The sequence below is a fragment of the Hemiscyllium ocellatum genome, unplaced genomic scaffold (genome assembly GCF_020745735.1).
Source record: "Hemiscyllium ocellatum isolate sHemOce1 unplaced genomic scaffold, sHemOce1.pat.X.cur. scaffold_781_pat_ctg1, whole genome shotgun sequence".
Taxonomy (NCBI): Eukaryota; Metazoa; Chordata; class Chondrichthyes; order Orectolobiformes; family Hemiscylliidae; genus Hemiscyllium; species Hemiscyllium ocellatum.
Window position 1 is genome coordinate 136,168 of NW_026869232.1, and position 22,449 is coordinate 158,616.

Genomic DNA, 22,449 nt, shown 5'->3' on the forward strand with positions numbered 1-22,449 from the left:
CGATCTATTTTGAAAAGTATATGATTGTTAACGATTGTGCTTGATCGGATATAGGAATAGAGGCTGTTTTCACTTATGCTAGAGTCTGGGACCAGAAGGCATCTCCTGAGAACCAAGAGGTTACATATTTAAGACAGAGATGAGGAAGACTTTTTGCCCTTAGAGTGCAGTGGTATTCTTTTTACCACAGAGTGCTGTTGAGGCTAGGTATATAAGTCTATTCATGTAAGATAGATTGTAAATCAGTAAAGGAATCAAACATTGTGGGGAAATGGTAGGAAAGTGGAGTGAAGGATAGTCAAATCAGCCATGACCTCATTGAATGGTGGCGCAAAATCAGTGGGGTGAATGGCCTACTTCAACTCCTCTGTCTTATGGTCTCATTGTCTTAAATACTTATATTGCTATAAAACTCATACTTACACAGTCTGGGCTCTGTGCTGCCCACTACATACAACAAACACACAGTAACTGCAAGCTGGCTGCTAATATTATCACTGCTACTGAAGGTCAGTCAGGAACCTTTGTACATCACATATTTGTGAAGCAATCTAACAGCAGAAAGATAAACTCCCTATGTGATCTTGGATTTGTGCAATAATACAAGTATCAGCAATTAACAAGACAATGACTGTAGTAAAATTGGCTGAAATCCAGCAAAAACAAGTGGATCCTGAGTGAAGGATGCAAAAAATGATGTTGTGTGTTTCATGCTGGTTTCTGGAACCAATTAGGTTTCATTGTCAGGAAGAGCAAGTGAATTCTGATACACGTCTGCCAGCATCTGATTCATTTGGTCTGATTTTATGAAAGAAACCTTAATTTTCACAAAGTACTTTAAATTTAATATGTTTATTTGTTTCGTCTCTTTTATGATTGACTGACCATAGATCCAGCTGAGACCGATGAGTTGCAGGAGAGCTGTTATAACGAGACTCCAGTCCGTAACGTAATGATCCATTAAATTTAGCCAGTAAATCCCAGCCTAAAATTAAATGGAAAATTCAAAAATGTTACACAGGAAAATGATCGTACTCTTACTTTCAAATTCAGACTTTGATGAGATTTGAAAAATGTATACATGTAAGTGCTTATAATAAAAGCACAATTCTAACTAAAGCAAATTCAGAAGTCACAATGTCAGGTTATATTCCAACAGATTTATTTGAAATCACAAGCTTCTTCATCAGATGATGAAGGAGCAGTGCTCTGAAAGCTTCTGATTTCAAATAAACCTGTTGGATTATAGCCTGACATCGTATGACTTCTGAAATTGTCCACTCCAGTCCAACATTGTCACTTCCACATCATAACTAAAGCAAAATACTACAGATGCTGGAAATCTGAAACAAACACAGAAATTCCTGGAAAAAATCAGCAGGTCTGGCAGTATCTGTGGAGAAAGAAACTAACATATTGATTCCAGTCTGGTACAACTCATCTTCAGAACTGTTCCAACACAATTCTAACTCGATGCTCAATATTCCCTCATTCATTTGTGTGTGGGATTCAATTATGTTGCTGTTCCCTCTTCTCCATTCTCACCTGAAAGTCATTTTTGAAATGGGGAGATCAGAATTTACCTGCAGTGTTCCAAATGTGATCTCACGTGATCAAATAAGTGAAGAGGTTACCTCAGAGTCCAATTGGACCTTGATCAGCTGGGCCAATGGGCTGAGGAGTGACAGATGGGGTTTAATTTAGATAAATGTGAGGTGCTGCATTTTCGAAAAGTAAGTTAGGGCAGAATTTATACACTTAATGTTAAGGTCCCGGGGAGCGTTGTTGAACAAAGAGACCTTGGGGCGCAGTTTCATGCAGAAGGTGGTGTGTGTATGGAAGTTTTGGAGGCTGGTATAATTACAACATTTAAAAGGCTTTTGGATGGATATATAAATAGGAATAGTCTAGAGTGATATGGGCCCAATGCTGGCAAATAAGACTACATTAATTTAGGATATCTGATACCATGGATGAAGGATCTGTTTCTGTGCTGTACATCTCTGACTTTATGACCCTATGGGCGGCATGGTGGCTCAGTAGTTAGCACTACTGCCTCACAGCGCCAGAGACCCAGGTTCAATTCCCGCCTCAGGCAACTGTCTGTGTGGAGTTTGCACATTCTCCCTGTGTCTGCGTGAGCACTCTCCGGGTGTTCTGGTTTCCTCCCACACTTCAAAAATGTGCAGGTTAGGTGAGTTGGCCATGCTAAATTGTCTGTAGTGTTAGGTGTAGGGGAATGGGTCTGGGTGGGTTGCTCTTCGGAGGGTTGGTGTGGACTTGTTGGGCCGAAGGGCCTGTTTCCACATTGTAAGTAATCTAATCTAATCTAAATACATCCTAGATTTAGACCTCATGTACATCTTAACTCTTTGCCTCCAGTTTTAACTGCCTGGGAACATTGCATTAATGGGATTTGTGAAATTACCAACTCTCCCCACTCAGTATCTGAACTACATTCCCATTCAACACAAATATCTGAATAAGGGAACATGGCTCAGGAGTAGGCCATCCTGTCCCTGGGGCTTACTCCACCATTTAATAAGGTTAAAATCACACACCAGGTTATGATCCAACAGGTTTATTTGGAAGCACTAGCTTTCTGACCGCCGCTCCTTCATCAGGTGGTTATGGAGTATAAGATCGTATGACATAGAATTCAAAGCAAACTTTTGAAAGCTAGTGCTTCCAAAAGAACCTGTTGGACTATAACCTGGTGATATGTGATTTTCAACTTTGTACATCCTAGTCCAACACTGGCACCTCCACATAATTTAATAAGGTTACCGCTGTTATGAATTGCTTTGAATATATTTGTGTCCTTCTTTCCATAATACAAGCAATACTGTATACAGACTCTCACATTATGGAACCATCAGTGCACTGTATAACTGAAGCTTAACATCTCTACTTTTGTATCCACTCAGCCTTGCAGCAAATGATAAAGTTATATTAGCTTTCCCAAATATATAGGTGAGGACTGCAAATGCTGGAGATCAAAGTTGAAGAGTGCGGTGCTGGAAAAACACAGCCAGTCAGGCAGCATCTGAGGAGCAGGAGAGTTGATGTTTTGGGCATAAGCCCTTCATCAGGAATGAGGCTTGTGGGCCAAGGGGACTGAGAGATAAATGGGAGAGGGATGAGGCTGGGGGGGAGGATAGCTGAGAATGCACTAGGTAATATATCTCCCTCCCCACCCCTATCCATGGTCCATAAAGACCATTCCTTCTGCAACTCCCTTGTTCAGTCCATGCCCCCACCAACCCACCCTCCTATCCTGGCACCTTCCCCTGCCACCAAAAGAATTGCAAAACTCCACCCACGCCTCCCCACTTACCTCCGTCCAAGGCCCCAAAGGAGCCTTCCACATCTGTCAGAGATTTATCTGCACTTCCACACACATCATCTACTATGTCTGTTGCTCCCAATGTGGTCTCCTCTACATCGGGGAGACAGAACTCCAGTTTGCAGAACGTTTCAGAGGGCATCTCCAGGACACACGCTCAAACAATCCCATTGCCCCATTGCCGAACACTTTAACTCCCCATTCACTAAGGACATGCAAGGCCTGGGCCTCCTCCACCGCCAAACCCTAACCACCTGATGCCTGGAGGAAGAATGCCTCATCTTCCACATTGGGACCCTCCAACCACATAGGATCAATGTGGATTTCACCAGTTTCCTCATTTTCCCTCCCCCCACCTTATCCCAGATGCAACTTTCCAACTGGACACCACCCTCTTGACCTGTCCTACCTGTCCATCTTCCTTCCCACCTATCTACTCCATCCTCCTCTCTGACCTATCGCCTTCACCCCCAACTTCATCTACCTATCGCATTCTCAGCTACCTTACCCCCAGCCCACTCCTTCTCTCATTTATCTGTCAGCCCTCTTGGGCCACCAGCCTCACTCCTGATGAAGGTCTCATACCCAAAACATTGATTTTCCTGCTCGTTGGATTCTGCCTGATCTGCTGTGCTTTTCCAGCAGCACACTCTTCGTTTTTCCTAAATATATTGGAGGGTTGTTTTTCAGACTGGAGGCCTGTGACCAGTGGAGTGCCACAAGGATTGCTGCTGGGTCCTCTACTTTTTGTCATTTATATAAATGATTTGGATGTGAGCATAAGAGGTACAGTTAGTAAATTTGCAGATGACACCAAAATTGGAGGTGTAGTGGACAGCGAAGAAGGTTACCTCAGATTACAACAGGATCTTGATCAGATGGGCCAATGGGCTGAGAAGTGACAGATGGAGTTTAATTCAGATAAATGCGAGGTGCTGCATTTTGGGAAAGCAAATCTTAGGACTTATATGCTTAATGGTAAGGGCGGAGGGAGTGTTACTGAACAAAGAGACCTTGGAGTGGAATCGCTGGTAGATAGGATCGTGAAGAAGGCATTTGGTATGCTTTCCTTTATTGGTTAGAGTATTGAGTACAGGAGTTAGAAGGTCATGATGCGGCTGTACAGGACATTGGTTAGACCACTGTTGAAATATTGTGTGCAATTCTAGTCTCCTTCCTATTGGAAAGATTAGATTAGATTATTTACAGTGTGGAAACAAGCCCTTCGGCCCAACAAGTCCACACCGATCCGCCGAAGCGCAACCCACTCAGACCCATTCCCCTACATTTACCCCTTCATCTAACACTATGGGCAATTTAACTTGGCCAATTCACCTAACTTGCACATTTTTGGATTGTGGGAGGAAACCGGCGCACCCGGAGGAAACCCACACAGACACGGGGAGAATGTGCAAACTCCACACAGAGAGTCACCTGAGGCGGGAATTGAACCCGGGTCTCTGGCACAGTTAGCACTGTGAGGCAGCAGTGCTAACCACTGTGCCATCATTGTGAAATATGAAAAGATTTGCAAGGATGTTGCCAGGGTTGGAGGATTTGAGCTATAGGGAGAGGTTGAACAGGCTGGGGCTGTTTTCCTTGGCACGTCGGAGGCTGAGGGGTGATCTTATAGAGGTGTACAAAATTATGAGGGACATAGATAGGATAAATAGACAAAGTTCCCTGGGGTCAGGGAGTCCAGAACTGGAGGGCCTAGGTTTAGGGTGAGAGGGGAAAGATATAATAGAGACCTAAGGGGCAACTTTTTTCCACACAGAGGGTAGTACGTGTATGGAATGAGCTACCAGAGGAAGTGGTGGAGGCTGGTACAATTGCAACATTCAGAAGGCAATTGGATGGGTATATGAAAGGAAGGGTTTGGAGGGATATGGGCTGGGTGCTGGCAGGTTGGACTAGATTGGGTTGGGATATCTGGTCAGCATGGACAGATTGGACTAAAGGGTCTGTTTCCATGCTATACATCTCTATGACTCTATATGCTGCATCTGCACAGTAACTTTTGATTGTCACGCATCCTTCTGTCTCTCAGAGTTCTGCAATCTCTAATCATTTTGATATGATGTTTTATTTTTTATTCTTCCTGCTGAAAGGGAAACACTTCATGTTTTCCTACATTATACTCCATTTGCTACATCTTTGCCCACCGACTTAAACCATATTTCTCTTTTTATAGCCCCCTTATGTCTTCCTTGAAAATTACTTTCCAATTTTATGTCATCAGCAACTTTGGTAACTGTGTCTTCTACTGCTTCATCTATGTCATTGATGTAAATTGTAAATCATTCAAATGCAGGAATTGACCCTGAGGCACGCCACGTGTTACATCATGAGAACCTGAAAAAAAAACACATTTGTGCTGACTCTCTGTTTACTATTAGCCAGCTAATTTTCTGTCCATGTCAATATGCTAACCCCTGTACCATGAGCTCCTATGTTCTACAATAAATATTAATGTGACACTTTATCAAATGCCTCTGGAAATATAAGAAAAAGTACATCCACCATTTCCCCATTATCCAAACACTCATATTATTTCTGAAATAATTCTAACAAATTGGTGAAATATGTTCTCTCCCTTCACAAGACCGTACTGGCTCTATTTGACTACTTCAAAACCTACATTGTCATGCCACCAATTCCTTAATAATAATTGCTAACATTTTACTTATGATAGATAGTAAGTTAACTGCTCTGTATTTCTTTCTTTTTGAATAAAAGATTTATATTTTCTAACCCAGTCAGAGAGTCAAAAGGTGTGGTGCTGGAAAAGCACAGCTGGTCAGGCAGCATCCAAGGAGCAGGAGACAATAGACAATAGGTGCAGGAGTAGGCCATTCAGCCCTTCGAGCCTGCACCGCCATTCAATATGATCATGGCTGATCATTCCTAATCAGTATCCGCTTCCTGCCTTATCTCCATAACCCTGATTCCACTATCTTTGAGAGCTCTATCCAACTCTTTCTTAAATGAATCCAGAGACTGGGCCTCCACTGCCCTCTTGGGTGGAGCATTCCACACAGCCACCACTCTCTGGGTGAAGAAGTTTCTCCTCATCTCTGTCCTAAATGGTCTACCCCGTATTTTTAAGCTGTGTCCTCTGGTTTGACACTCACCCATCAGCGGAAACATGTTTCCTGCTGCCAGAGTGTCCAATCCTTTCATAATCTTATACGTCTCAATCATATGCCCTCTCAGTCTAGTAAACTCAAGGGTATACAAGCCCAGTCGCTTCAGTCTTTCAGTGTAAGGTAATCCCTCCATTCCAGGAATTGACCTTGTGAACCTATGCTGCACTCCCTCAATAGCCAGAATGTCTTTCCTCAAATTTGGCGACCAGAACTGCACACAGTACTCCAGGTATGGTCTCACCAGGGCCCTGTACAGCTGCAGAACCACCTCTTTGCTTCTGTACTCAATCCCTCTTGTTATGAAGGCCAGCATGCTATTAGCTTTCTTCACTACCTGCTGTACCTGCATGCTTGCCTTCATTGACTGGTGTACAAGAACACCCAGATCTCTCTGTACTGCCCCTTTACCTAAATTAATTCCATTGAGGTAGTAATCTGCCTTCCTGTTCTTGCCACCAAAGTGGATAACCATACATTTATCCACATTAAACTGCATCTGCCATGCATCTGCCCACTCACCTAACTTGTCCAGGTCACCCTGTAATCTCCTAACATCCTCATCACATTTCACTCTGCCACCCAGCTTTGTATCATCAGCAAATTTGCTAATGTTATCGCTGATGCCATCTTCTATATCATTAACATATATTGTAAAAAGCTGCGGTCCCACACGGATCCTTGCGGTACCCCACTGGTCACTGCCTGCCATTCCGAAATGGAGCCGTTTATCACTACCCTTTGTTTCCTATCAGCCAACCAATTTTCAATCCAATCTAGTACTTTGCCCCCAATACCATGCGCCCTAAGTTTACTCACTAACCTCCTATGTGGAACTTTATCAAAAGCTTTCTGAAAGTCCAGGTACATTACATCTACTGGATCTCCCTTATCCATCTTCAGAGTTACATCCTCAAAAAACTCCAGAAGATTAGTCAAGCACGATTTCCCCTTCATAAATCCATGCTGACTCTGTCCTATCCTGTTACTACTATCCAGATGTGCCGTAATCTCATCCTTTATAATAGACTCCAGCATCTTTCCCACCACTGAGGTCAGACTAACTGGTCTATAATTTCCTGCTTTCTCTCTCCCACCTTTCTTAAAACGTGGTATAACATTAGCCAGTCTCCAATCCTCAGGTACCGATCCCGAATCTATCGAATTCTGGAAAATAATCACCAACGCATCCACGATTTCCCGAGCCACCTCCTTCAGTACCCTGGGATGTAGACCATCAGGCCCCGGGGACTTATCAACCTTCAGACCTAACAGTCTCTCCAACACCAAATCCTGGCAAATACAGATTCCCTTAAGTTCAGGTCCTTCGGTCACTGCTACCTCAGGGTCTTCCCCAGTCTTGTGTCTTCCCCAGTGAACACAGATCTGAAGTACCCATTTAATTCTTCTGCCATTTCTTTGTTCCCTGTAATATATTCCCCTGTTTCTGTCTTCAAGGGCCCAATTTTAGTCCTAACCATTTTTTTGCCTTGCACATACTTGAAAAAGCTTTTACTATCCTTCTTTATATTATTGGCCAGTTTACCTTCGTATCTCATTTTTCCTCTGCGTATTTCCTTCTTAGTAATCCTCTGTTGTTCTTTAAAAGCTTCCCAGTCCTCTGTTTTCCCACTTATCTTTGCTATGTTATACTTTTTCTCTTTTAACTTTATATGTTTCTTAACTTCCCTCATCAGCCACGGCCACCCATGCCTCCTCCTGGGATCTTTCTTCCTTTTAGGAATGAACTGATCCTGCAACTTCTGCATTATACACAGAAATATCTGCCATTGTTCCACCACGGTCATCCCTGCTAAGGTATTGCACCATTGAACTTTGGCCAGCTCTTCCCTCAAAGCTCCATAGTTCCCTTTATTCAACAGAAATACTGTCACTTCCGACTGTACCCTCTCCCTCTCAAATTGCAGATTGAAACTTAATGTATTATGGTCACTACTTCCCAATGGCTTCTTCACTTCGAGGTCTCTGACCAATTCTGGTTAATTACACAATACTAGATCCAGAATTGCCTTCTCCCTGGTCGGCTCCAGCACCAGCTGCTCTAAGAATCCATCTCTGAAGCACTCCATAAAGTCTCTTTCTTGAGGTCCAATACCATCCTGATTCTCCCAGTCTACCTGCATGTTAACATTCCCCATAACAACTGTAGTAACATCTTTACCACAGGTCAATTTCAGCTCCTGATTCAACTTACATCCGACATCCAGACTACTATTTGGGGGCCTGTAGATGACTCCCGAGAGGGTCGTTTTACCCTTAGTATTTCGCAGCTCTATCCACACTGACTCGACATCCCCTGACTCTAGGTCCCCCCGCACAAGGGACTGAATATCGTCCCTTTCCAACAAGGCCACTCCACCCCCTCTGCCCATCAGTCTGTCCTTACGATAGCACGTGTAGCCTTGAATATTCATTTCCCAGGCCCTGTCCACTTGAAGCCACGTCTCAGTTATCCCCACAATATTGTATCTGCCAATTTCCAAAAGAGCCTCAAGCTCATCCATCTTATTTCTAATGCTTCGTGCGTTCATATACAGCATTTTTAATTTGTTACTGCTCTCACCCTTCCCATCAACCCCTATTCCACTCAACCTTACAGCATGATCCCTTTTTGAATTTTCTGCCTCATTGATACCGTTGTCTTTCTTGACTTCTCTTGTTCTAACTTTTCCTTCAACTCCCTTTTTGTACATCCAGTTTGTCCCCTCCCCCCCGCTACTTAGTTTAAATGTAGCGGTGTTGCAGTAGAAAACCTGCCTGCCAGAATGCTGATCCCTAACCTGTTAAGGTGCAAACCGTCTCTCTTGTAGAATTTATGTTTGCCACAAAATGTACCCCAGTGATTCAAGAACTTAAATCCTTGCTTCCTGCACCAGTTCCCAACCACACATTCAAGTCCATTATCTCCCTGTTTCTGGCCTCACCAGCCCGAGGAACTGGAAGCAAACCAGAGATAACCACCTTGGACGTCCTGCTTTTCAGCCTTCTTCCTTGTTCTCCAAAGTCCCGCTGTGATATATGCCTCCTCTTCTTCCGGAAATCATTTGTGCCGACATGTACCACCACCTCTGGCTCTTCACCCTCGTCCTTGAGGATTTCCTGCACTCTGTCTGCGATGTCTTTCACCCTGGCACCAGGAAGACAACACACCATCTTTAAATCCCGTCTGCTGCCACAAAAACCCCGGTCAGTTCCTCTCACGATGGAGTCCCCTATTACCACGGCTCTATGCGATGTCCGACTCTTCCGCTCTGCCTCTGCGCCAACTTTTGATTGACAGACCTGGCCGCCTCGCGGACTGGCAGTGTCATCAGTCTCCACTGTTTCCAACAGCTTCAACTTGTTCCTGACAGGTACTTCTCCCGGGGTCTCTTGCACCTGTCTCCTCTCTGCCTTCCTCATCGTCTGCTCTCTTCTGCTCTCTTCTGGCATGATTGGTGTAATAACCTCGCTGAAGGTCTTGTCCAGAAAGATCTCATTCCCTCGGATGAGCCTAAGGTCCTCGAGTTCTTTCATCAGCGCTGCAATATGCTCGGTCAATAGCTGAATGTGCACACACTTTCCGCACATGTACGAGTCAGACACACCAGAGTCGTTGACCTCCCACATCAAGCACATAGCGCACTGAACCAGCTGGGCAGTCATGTCTTCACCCTCTTCAACTGTGGCGTAATCACTTCACTCAACCTCCTTTTCAAAGACTCCTGAGCTGAAGCCTCACTCTTCGATTAAAAACTTCCTTAGACCCTTGTTTTGTAGCAAGCCTGTGGACTCTTAATTTAGGTTCTTAACACACCCACTCTAATAGCAAATCATTTACCTTCCCGAACGACTTTGCGCTCCGCCTAAACTTCCGCCCAGCTCCCGCCGCTCTCTGCTGTGAAAAGAGAGAGTTGACGTTTTGAGCACAAGCTCTTCATTTCTGATTAAGGGCTTAAGCTCAAAACATCGACTCTACTGCTCCTCAGATGCTGTCTGACCAGCGCCACACTTTTTGACTCTAATCTCCAGCATCTGAAGTCCTCACTTTCTCATGTCGGCCCGACCAAGTAATAATTGAAGTTTCCTTCCGTAAAGGACATTAGTGAACCAAAGGGGTGTTTCTAACAATCAACAATGGATTCATTTGAATTCATTAGACTCTTAATTCCAGAGTCTATTGAATTCAAATTATACCATCTGCTGTGGCAGGATTCAAACCTGGATTCCCAAAACATTCCCTGGATCTCTGGATTAACAGTCTACCGATAATACCAGTAGGCCATTGTCTCCCCTAAGGCTAGGCTAAGCTAAGCATGTTTGCAGACAGTGAGGGAGAAAATTCTGATGCCGATGATCATGACATGATGCTGAGTTGCAGCATCTAACATCAAGGCAACTGAGTTACCAGTCAAGAGCAACTGAAAATAACACACTTCTCTTCAAATCGGTACACAATCACCAGGTCAAAATGAGTTGTCAAACCTCCAAAACGATTTATTGATGGTTGGATTATCAATCTTCTTAATTCACAAATTTAATGTTTGTTGGTAACCTCAGTCAATGCAGAAGTTGAACCTGTGTTGTTGGTGCCCCTCTCCCCCCGCGCCCTCCCCCTCTCCCCCCCTCCCATTGTAAATCAGCCATCCAGGAGAAAGTGAGGATTACAGATACTGGAAATCAGAGTCCAAACGTGTGGTGCTGGAATCATCTTCCTGTTAAAGAGCTTATGGTCGAAACATCAACTCTCCTGCTCCTCAGATGCTGCCTGACCGGCTGTGCTTTTCCAGCATCACTCTCTTTAAAACCAACCATCCAGCCAACTGAGCCAAAAGAAAACAGTGTGGTGGTGGTGGATAAGCAGGAATATCATAGGGGATAGTGGAGGAGCTGATCATCACAGGAGGAGACTGAAGAGAAACAGAAGGAACATCGGTGAAAAGGGAGAAGGCTAGGAGAGGTGGGGAGGGTATATAATGTAGAGGAGGAGGGTAGAGTGTGAACAAATCAAAGGAAACATTAACGGCCACATCTTTCTCTTAACTGGCTGATACAGAGGGCTAGCAGAGAATGTGCACTATAATGGGAAGGGTTCAAGATCTCTTCCTGCACAACGCAATTATACCCAACAGAAACAGAAATTGAAGAATATGATTGCACAAGGCCTCATTTGAAGGCTTGGCAATGAAGGGAAGCTTTTGCTACAGATTAAAAGTGAATGAACAATTCCGTGTCTCAAACATAATTTCTCTCAGAGAGAAGCACTTGGGTGCACCAACAGTGACAATGGTGGTGGAGCTGGTGGGAAGCAGAGAGTATTCCACATACAGCCATGCAGGAGCATTCACAGGTACATGTATCTGGAAGTTAAGGGCATAGGGATCAGGCTGTTCTGCCACCTGCGGAATTCTAAAAGCAAAGGAATGTGGATGCTGGAAATCTGAAACAAGAACAAAATTTGCCTCAGCAGGCCAGACAGCTTCTGTGGAGAGAAAGCAGAGTCAACATTTCAGGACCAGTGATCCTTCTTCAGAACTCATTGTTGCTAGGAAAAGATGGGATATACACTGAAGACAGGGATTGGGAGAACGGAGTGAACAACAGGTGGAGATGGAGCCCACACAAAGAGAGAACACTTGTTGGGCAGACAAAGGAATGGATACTGTTGAGCCTGGGCGAAAGAAAAGTTGCTTATGGGGACCATTAGTGAGTGACAATGGGTTAGCTGCGATGAAAGGAGCCCAAGGTCATCTGGAAACTCTGGTCAGCATCCCATTTCCATTTGGGGTCCCTGCTGTTGTCAGGACTCGATATCAAGTTCAATATTTTTCGGGCCTGAGCACCTTCATCCATGTCATCCCTCCCACTGGGCCTGACCTTGTCAAAACAGTGTTGGGGCATACATATTGGTAAATTCATTGCTTTTGGATCCAATATTCTATCATAATAACAATCTAACTGTTTGAACATAGGACAGAAAACATTTCTTCTGGTATGCACTATCACAAATTTCCATATGTACCAGTTTAGTAAATGATTCATTGTAGGAACAAAACATTGAAAATGATTTGACATAAACCACTGAAAAGTGCACTGTCAAGACTACAACAATGTCTCATAAAAGTTCAGGGATATAACTTTGATATTTGTTACAATCTGGGCTACTTCAGACACAATGAGAGGTGTACCAACGCCAAATTAGACAATGGCTGTTTGGCTGCACTTACAAAAAAATTACATAAGAAAACATCATCAATATCATTCCAGATGAATATTGGTCAACAGTAAGAAAAAAGACAATGAATGATTCACAACTGAGGGCATTTTGGAAAGTTATTATCAAAGTCCGGCCTGATGGGATACAAAACGTGTCAGATGTGCTCCAAGGGATTTAGCCAGACAAGGATGAGCCAGGGACCCTCAAGAGGCATGCTTTTCAAACATAAACAAATGCTTGTAGCTGAAGCTCTTTAGTAAACTCTATTGCCTCATTATACCAGGGGCATATGGGCATAGGGTGAAAAAGGCCCCTGTACAGCTCACTGTGTATTGCTCAGTTCACAACAGAAAAATCGAGAAGACTGTGAGGGTGTATCAGGCATGTCAAAGTCAGCCACCACATCAACAGAAAAAAAATTTCTCTACCCTCACAAGATTCCAATATATCTTTGCTTGAAGCTTGTAACAGATTTACTTACCATCCACGGTGACAATTTTCACCAAGTCACTGAGTAATATTCCAATTTTCCAACCACCAGACATTGGAAGGATTACTCAACTACACCCATGGTAATCACTATAAGTATAAAGTGCATTGTGTACCTGGAGAAAATATCTGAAATTGGATCATACTGCACTGATAAATATTTTATGGACCTAGGATACCTTGGATGTGTACTACATGGGGTCTACATCATGTGACAACCTCACCACATTATCCCAGACCCAATATTTTTGCTGAATGAAATGGTTCATACTATTCAGTCATCCGTCATGAAATGAGCAACTGGACACCATCTCCATATTGCCATGTCACACTTCATAACAATACGTCTAGGTATGGGCTTTCTATTACCAGCAACAATCACATTAAAAAGCAAGTCAGGACACATTTGCCAAGTCATGAACAGTCCAATTTCCTGTAAATATGGGATAAACATCTTGAACATTCAGGCAGAATAAAAACAGCACTCATTTGACATCTGGGTGTGGAATTATCTAGTTTGTGAGAGTGGTAAAAGGTTTGAATCATACATCCCATCCAGGGAACATGGTCACCCACAGAAGTACTCAGAAAGTGCAGTGAGCCTTAAACCCAAGGAGTCACAATATCTAATGGAACAATGAGAAAGAGGAATAGAAAATAATTTGGGGAATTGTACAACATTCTAACATTGAGCATTCTGACTGTTCACAGAACACCACCAGAGGTAAACTCAGGGAATGAAAATGTTGAACGCAACCATGAAAATAATCTCCTCTTTAACAAAAGGAAAGTCACCAAAATATCAGTGAGCCAAGAACAGTCAGTTGATAAATCTAGATCACAGGACAGAAAGAAGATCATGAGATCTGGAAGGATTATTAAATTATTGATTCATTGTACAACCACTTAAAGTCTTAAACAGTTCAATTCTTAAACTCCTAAGCACAGTGACCTATTTTTGGAGTGATAGTTCTCACAACCAGTCTGAGATATATTTATTTTCATTCATGTATGTTATAGGAATATAGTAATATCATTTTAAGAAGAACATGCTGATGAGCATATAACCTTGATATAATACATATCACTGACAGCTATAGACTCGTTCAGTGTGCAGTACATATTGCGAAGGGAGAGCAGCTATGCTTCCCTGTAACAACTAACCGCGATAACGAATGTGTCTGCTGAGCAATTTTATGACATAATAAACTGAACCGTGCTCCTGTTTCCCAGTCCTATTGTAAGAGTGGATTATCTGAGAATAAACTCAGAATCACAGCAAGATATCAATAAGACATGATCACTGCACAACATTAAACAACTGCAAAAAGAAAGGACCAGAACACTAATGTCTTCTTTATTTTTTCATCCTGTGAATTTGATCACCTTTTACAGTTACTGAGTACATGTGAAAACAGCTGATATCACTGAAATACAACCTACCTGTGTCACACATAGAAGGCCAAGCAGATAAAATAACGAACAAACACCAGCTGTCAGAAGAAGGCGCTTTGATTGGACCAATGTAGGGAACTGGTCTTGCAGGGCTGTCATAACTGTTTCTAATGGAAGAAAATGTCAAATGAAGACATTAATTAATAACTTGCACAATGACAGGACAAAACACCACTGGACACACCAAAGCCCTGGAGTAAAAGGTTTCTGCATCCATTTTTCTGTCTCTGAGATATGTATTTTTCTCCCAATTGTATTTTTCCTGTTGCTCTGATGCAGAGGAAAACTGCATCATCGTTATCCTCAAATATCACGTAGGGTGTTTCAACATGAGTGAGTTTCAACATGAGTGAGTTTCAACATGAGTGAATAAGTTTGCTGACCATCCTGCTCCCTGTAAGGCAGGTAAATAAAAATCCCCATTTCTTGAACAGCAAGATCTGCCTCAACGAAAAGATAAATTCTCGGCATGAGAGCAAAGAAAAGATATAGAACATTAACATCTGAGATTGAAAATCACCATAATAGCTATTGGGCAGAGGAACATAGAAATTAGGAGCGAGTGGACAATTCAGCCCTTCAAACCCACTCTACCATTTGTCACATTCATGGCTGTTCTTATTGTGGTCGCAATTCCTGCCTGTTTCCCACAGCCCTTTGTCCCATTTTTCATCAAAACATATCTATTTCTTTCTTGAATTTGTTGATTGATTCTGCCTCTTCTGCACTCTGGGGCAGTGAGATCCACAGATTCACAACCCTGTCAGAGAAATAGTTTCTCCTCACCCCAGTTTTGAACCTACTTCCTCTCAGACTATATCTATGACCTCTTGTTCAAGACTGTCCGACAAGGAGGAATATCTGTTCCACATCTACCTTATCAATCCCCTTGAGCATTTTATGTGTGTCAATCAGATCATCCCTCATTCTTCTGATCTCCAGCGAGTACAAGTCCAACGTATTCACTTGTTCCTCATATGACAGCCCTTTCATCCCTTGAATCAACCTGGAGAACCTCCTCGGAACTGCTTTTAATGCCACCACATTCTTCCTCAAGTAAAGAAACCAGAACTGGATACAATACTCCAAGTATGGTCTCAACATCATCTCATACAATTGTGACAACATTACTTTTATAAACCAGTTCTTTTGCAATAAATGTCAAGATTCCACTTGCCTTTCTTATTAGATGCAGCCCCTACATCCCCACTTTCTGTGATTCATACACAAGGACACCCAGATCCCTCTACACTGAGGCACTTTGAATCTGCTTCTGATTTAATTAATAATTTGCTCTTTCATTATTCTTGCCAAAATATGTAACCTCGTACCTATCCACGTTAAATTCCATCTGCCAGATTCTAGTTCATTGTTGTGGTTCTGTTCACCGAGCTGGAAGTTTTTGCTGCAAATGTTTCGTTCCCTGGCTAGGGAACATCATCAGTGCTGTTGGAGCCTCGTGTGAAGCGCTGCTTTGATGTTTCTTCCGTATTTATATTGGTTTGTTCTTGCCGCTTCCGGGTGTCAGTTTCAGTGTAGCTCGGGTATCTGTTGTCGTGGTTCTGCTCGCCGAGCTGGAAGTTTTTGCTGCAAACATTTCGTTCCCTGGCTAGGGAACATCATCAGTGCTGTTGGTGCCTCGTGTGAAGCGCTGCTTTGATGTTTCTTCCGGTTTTTATATTGGTTTGTTCTTGAAACTGACAGTGAAACTGACACCCGGAAGTGGCAAGAACAAACCAATATAAATACCGGAAGAAACATCAAAGCAGCGCTTCGCACGAGGCTCCAACAGCACTGATGATGTTCCCTAGCCAGGGAACGAAACGTTTGCAGCAAAAACTTCCAGCTCGGCGAGCAGAACCACGACAACGGATACCCGAGCTACAAATCTTCAATCTAGTTCATTCTCTAGCTGTGAATTTTGTTTTGTTACATTCTGTCCCTTTCGGCAGCTCATTGATATAGATTGTCAACAGTTGATGTCAGAGGATTGAACCCTATGATACCCCAATAGTTACAGTTTGCCACAAGGACCCATTTATCCCACCCCTCTGCTTTCTGTCAGTCAACCAATCCTCTATCCGAACCAATACTCTACCCCAAACACCCTCCGGTCTAACCTTTTGTATCAGTCTTAATGCAGCACCTTATCAATGTCTTCTAGAGGTGTAGATATAACACATCCACTGTGTCCCCATTATCCAACTTGAAAGTTACATCCTCAGAAATTCCAACAATTTTGTCAAGTTCAACTTGTCCTGTATGAAACCATGCTGCCACTGGGGAATTGAGCTTTGTTGTTCCAAGTGGTCAGTTCTCTCCCTTATTATTGACTCCAGCAACTTCCTCATGACTGAGGTCAAACTAATTGATCTACAATTTTCCACATTTTGCCGATCTCTTTTTTCAAATATAGGCTTCACATTAAAGTGTTTCCATATCACTGGCACCTTTCCAGAATCGAGGAAATTTTGGAATGTAGTAACTAATATATCCACTATCTCTGCTGCCTTAGGGTGCAGGTCATCAGGTCCTGGGGACTAATCTGCCTTTAATTCCATCAGTTTACTTAATACCTTTTCCCTAGTAATTTCACCAAGTTCCTCTATAGTAACTGCAGATTTTGGGAAGAAATTATAATCTTCCACTGCAGAAAGACACAAAATACTGGTTTAGTGCCTCTGCCATTTCTGAGTTTCCCATAATTACCTCACCATTTCCACCCTCTAAAGGGCCACCATTTACTTTCACTACTCTCTTCCTTTTTATATACTTATAGAAGCTTTTGGTGTCAGAGCTTATGGTTTTTGCTAGTTTCCTTTTATTGATCTCCTGATTCTCCAGAGTGTCTCAAACATTTGCAGTATGATATGCCCTAGTTTTTGTCTTTATGTTATCCTCGACCTCCTTGGTAAGCCATGGATTATCTTTTACCTTTCTATAATTCCTTTTCCTCTCAGGAATATACTTTAATTGACAGGTATTTAGTAACTCATTGAGCATTTGCCACCATTTTTCAAATGTCCTGCTCCTTTAATATTTTTCCTGAGTCCCTCAGGGCCAACTGCTTTCTCAGGCCTGTATAATGACTTTTGGCCAACATTAAAACTCCTGTATACGACTCTGTCTTCACTCTTGCCATCTGAATTTGAAACTATAGAAGGTTGTGATCACGCCTTCCAAGATGATCCTTAACTACATGATCATTTACCAATCCTTCCTCATTACACAATACCAAATGTGAAGTAGCCAGTTGATTTCATGACACGTTGCCATCAGAAATAATCCCTCAGACACTCTATGAATCTTCCTTCAATACTACCCTTGCCAAGTTGATGAATCCAATCAATATCTATGTACAAATCACCCATAATTTCTGTTGTGGCTGGCTCATAAGCCCTCATTACTGCCTCATTTATACTCAGCCCTACTTTGGAAGTACTGTTTGAGAGTCTGTAAATTATTCCTACCAAGGGGTTTCTTCCCTTGCCTTTTATATCCACTCAGATTGATCCAACATCTTGGTTCGTAGTGCCAATATCTTTTCTTAATGCACCTTGATATCTCCCTTAACCAATAAAACAGCTCCACCTCCTATTCCTACTTGCCTATCCCTTTGGAATACTCATTACCCTAGGACATTTCACTCCCAGTACTGATCTTCCTGCAACCACATTTCAATAATCTTCACCAGGTGGTGTGACTGGTCTCTATTTGTATTGTCAGCTCATCAACTTAACTCTGAATGCTGCATGCTTTTGCTAATAAGTTCTACTGGTTTGTCTTTCTCTTTTAATATTTGCTCATACACTCTCCATCCTCACTTACTAATTCCTAATAACACTGAACCTCATCTCTCTCATTTACTCCAACTCACATTTTGATCTTCTATGATGCCTTCCCTCACCATCGCTGTTAGTGCAAATTGTATTGTGAAATCATTTGGATGCCGATGCAACTTTTCCCCAATTTTTATTATGATGCAGGTGCTAATCATTTAAGACAAATAGCTGCATTCTTCTTTCAGACAATGAGGGAACAATTGCTACAAAGAAATGTTGTGCGTTTGTCCACTAACATCACCAACAGCACTTTTTTGCCCAACACTGTCATAATTTCTTCAAAAGAAATGATTTTTTTAAGTGATGCAATGCCATTTTTACCTAAACCTGCAAACTGTGTGTCAACTCCCAGAGTGAGCAGCATGAAGAAAAATGAAACAGACCATAATGGTGCCCACGGTAACTGTGCAAGGGCCTCTGGGTAGGCAATGAAGACCAAACCGAAACCTGAACAGTGAATAGAATTGAAATGACATAATGAACGTTGCTATTAACTTGTTGTTGACATTCATTTCATTTCATTTATTACAGTTGCCAATATTAGCCACCATTTGCAAAACTATTCATGTCACCAAAGTTGTGCGGATATGTGTTTACAATAAAAAACATTAGTTATTATATATTTGTAATATTAATCACTTTCAATTCAGAAATTATAATATTTAGAAGCAATGAACACTGAGTTCAGAGTGACATTTGCAATCTAAGCAAAAAAAGAATCTCTCTGATATATTGGTGAAACTGGCATTTTAAAGCAGGGAATAATGTTGGAGAGTAGGGAATGGGGAGAAATAATTGAACAGATAATTTAGAGTGTTTCTTAAATAGTTGTACAAAGAGACCTCAGTCTCCTTGGTGCTAAGTCACTGAGGGTTAACATGTGTGTGCAGCAAGCTATTAGGAAGCCTCATGGAATGTCATCCTTTATTGCAAGAGGATTTGAGTACAGGGATAGTGAAGTCTTGTTTCAGTTGTATAGCAGCTTGATTAGGCCACATCTGGAAACTGTGCACAGTTTGGTCACTTTTTCTCAGGAAAAATGTCATTGCATAGAGGGAGGGCAACAAATGTTCAGCAGACTTGCTCCTGGAATGGTAGAATTGTCCTATGAAGAAAGATTGGGAAAACTGGGCCTTATTCTCTAGAGTTTCGTAGAATGAGAGGCAATTGCATTGAAACTTACAACGTAGTTAAAGAGAACAACAGAGTAGCTGCAGGTAAGTTATTTCCTCTGTCTGCAGAATCTAAAACCAGCGGCCATAATTTAAAACTAAGGGGGAATGCCACTGAGGGCCAAGCTGACAAGAAATTAGTTTATTCAGAGTGTTGTGAAACATTGGAATTGTCCAGCACAGAGGGCTGTGGAGGTCAAGATTTGAGTAGATTTAAAGTTGAGATTGATATATTTCTGATTCTCAGTGGTGTACAAGGTCAGGGAATGGAATGAGTAAAAAACATTGAAATGTTTGATCCTTCATTATTACATGGAGTAGTGAGGCAAACTACTCAGACTGAGTGGCCTACCCCTGTTCCTATGTTCCTGCCTCCATTCAGGCTGTCAAACCACTCAGTGCTCAGGCTACTGGAGTAATCAGAATGTGTGAACTGTGTTTTATTGTAACTTTACCTGTTCATTAATTACTTATCACAGCATCATCAACCGATACAAGTGGCTTAGCACAGAACATTTCCATGTCTCTTGCTCTTTATATTAAACATTTTTAAAAATGTACTACTGTCAAATTGAATATTTGAGCACATAATAACTAATCATCAATAAATACAAAGTGTATCTGATTCACCTAAAAGCACAATATTATGGAATTCATTCAAAATTTTCTTCTTAAATATAAAATGTGGCTCATATGAAATGTAATTCTAAGGTAAATAACAAATCTTACAGTGAATTATAATGTTAACTGAGTGCTTTTGAGATTTACTATTCTGTGATTATTTCAAAAGCTCACTTTTAAGAGCTAGGGTTCAACCCTGGGCATACCATTGCATTATTCAGCTCCAATCCCTGTCCAGTATAAACCAAACATCATGGCAATGTGTCTTCAGAGCCCGGTTATCAGTTTGGATCTGAGGATTGATTATTGTGTCCGGACACTGGAATCACTGGAATGTTGGGTTGAATCACTTCAGAGAGAACATTAAAGCTGTCTGACCCTTGACAATTTTAACAGCTCTAGTTTACCTGACTGGGCAACCTCTGAAACGGGCTTATCTTGTATGTGAGCCATGTGTCCCAGGATGGAGAAGATGACAAATCCAGCAAATACACTCGTAGCACAATTAACAACACAGACAATGATGGTATCTCTGTAGCAGTTATTGTGGAACTTGTTGTAAGACGACAATGCTACTAAAGTGCCCCAACCCACTGAGATAGAAAAGAAAATTTGAGTTGCAGCATCTTTCCAGACCTGGTAAATACAAAATAGAATAGATGTCTGGAGGGAAATGAAACACAAACATGTACAACAGATTAACAACATTAATTGTGAAGATAATGAGAACCCGTGTGGTTAATCCATGGTGAACTGAGCAAAGTAGCTCCCTCTGGTCAACAGTAACTCTTCTTAAACAGAACAGTCATCACTACTGTCGATTATTTACAGTTAAATTTCCTCTGGGATATCTGACACAGGTCTTTCTGGTATAATGCACGTTTCATTAACACAAATTACCTGTACCGTGATTGACGATTGGGGACGCTTTTCTGAAGCGCAAAAATTCAAGAAGTATGTTGGCTAGAACATGATTACATCGGCAACACTGTAAGTGCTCCTTGTATTGCGTGATTCTTGCATAGCGCAGGGTCACACGGAACGTGACTATTGCACTATCGAAGACGTGACTGTATACTCTTTCACCAGCCATGGTTTTCAGTGACTGACTCACTTGCAGTATTGTACTGACCATAGTTAATTCCATTCTTTTCGTGAAAGTAACAACAAAGAACACCTTTTACCATAGATAATGATCACTTTCATATTGTAATAATATCACAGTAGCTTAATATCAACAGGAACCAGTAAAATTACACTGTAATTTCAAGGATTATGTAAACAATGGTTAAATGATTTAAATGGAAATCAAAATCCAATTCCTGTCAGAAAAATTAAACAATAAATAGTGTTCACCATTGTCTATTCACAAAGACTGCTGTATCTTTGGACTGAATACAAAATTCCAGCCATCATTATCCAGTATGCATGAGGACACTGTCAGCTTCACAAATGTGGTATTGCCTAGTCTGCCTATTTGCATTCACTGGGCTCCATGATGTTTCTGTCCTTATGCTGTTGACTGAATCACCTTGGAGATTTGTTTCAAGAAACATGACATTGAAACAGCCTTTTAATGACATGCCAAGCATTTACTTACTGCCAGTCACAATTCCTGGCACTTAAACTACCTACTGGAAGAATGGAATCACAGCTTGGAAGTCACCCACTCAAACTTACACTTCCTTTTCTGTCTCAGTCCTTGCACTGTTATATTCCAAGTACGATACTCTGACTGGTTCAAGATATAATCAGTTGCTTTCCAATGTTCACTCCAATGTAGATTTCAGATATTGACAATGTTCTTTCATTTCCATCTCCCACTTCCAGGTACTTGCAGCACCAAATATCATTGACATAGAATGGATAAGGACAAGGCTCATCAAGAGTGGCTCTTTCTATTGCCCTGATACAGCAAAATGTGGGTCAGTATTTGCTTTGTAGGTCAATGAGGTATTTTCCCTGAAACTCCTGAATCATTTCCAAGATTTCAGAAAGGAGGAGGCATGAAGGAAGAATTCTATTGCATCCCAATCCCTATCATAATTCCTCATCAATTTCGATCCTCTCGTCCATCATAGCTGATGCCCTGACCTTCTTTCCTGTTAATGGCAGGATGATATAGACCTTAAACTGACTCTTTGAATTCATCACAAGCTTT

The 22,449-nt window shown here is 41.9% G+C and overlaps 1 protein-coding gene across 1 annotated transcript in view; it reads right to left on the reverse strand.

Annotated features, from left to right (window-relative positions):
• Nucleotides 1–818: 818 nt before the first annotated feature.
• LOC132814276 (sodium- and chloride-dependent neutral and basic amino acid transporter B(0+)-like) overlaps nucleotides 819–22,449 on the reverse strand; it is a 31,377-nt gene continuing 9,746 nt past the window's right edge. The window contains exons 3-5 of the mRNA XM_060823462.1: nucleotides 20,696–20,924; nucleotides 18,817–18,942; nucleotides 819–985 (exon numbers count right to left, since the gene is read on the reverse strand). Of these exons, the coding sequence (XP_060679445.1) occupies nucleotides 819–985; nucleotides 18,817–18,942; nucleotides 20,696–20,924 (522 nt within the window). The remainder of the gene's footprint in view (nucleotides 986–18,816; nucleotides 18,943–20,695; nucleotides 20,925–22,449) is intronic.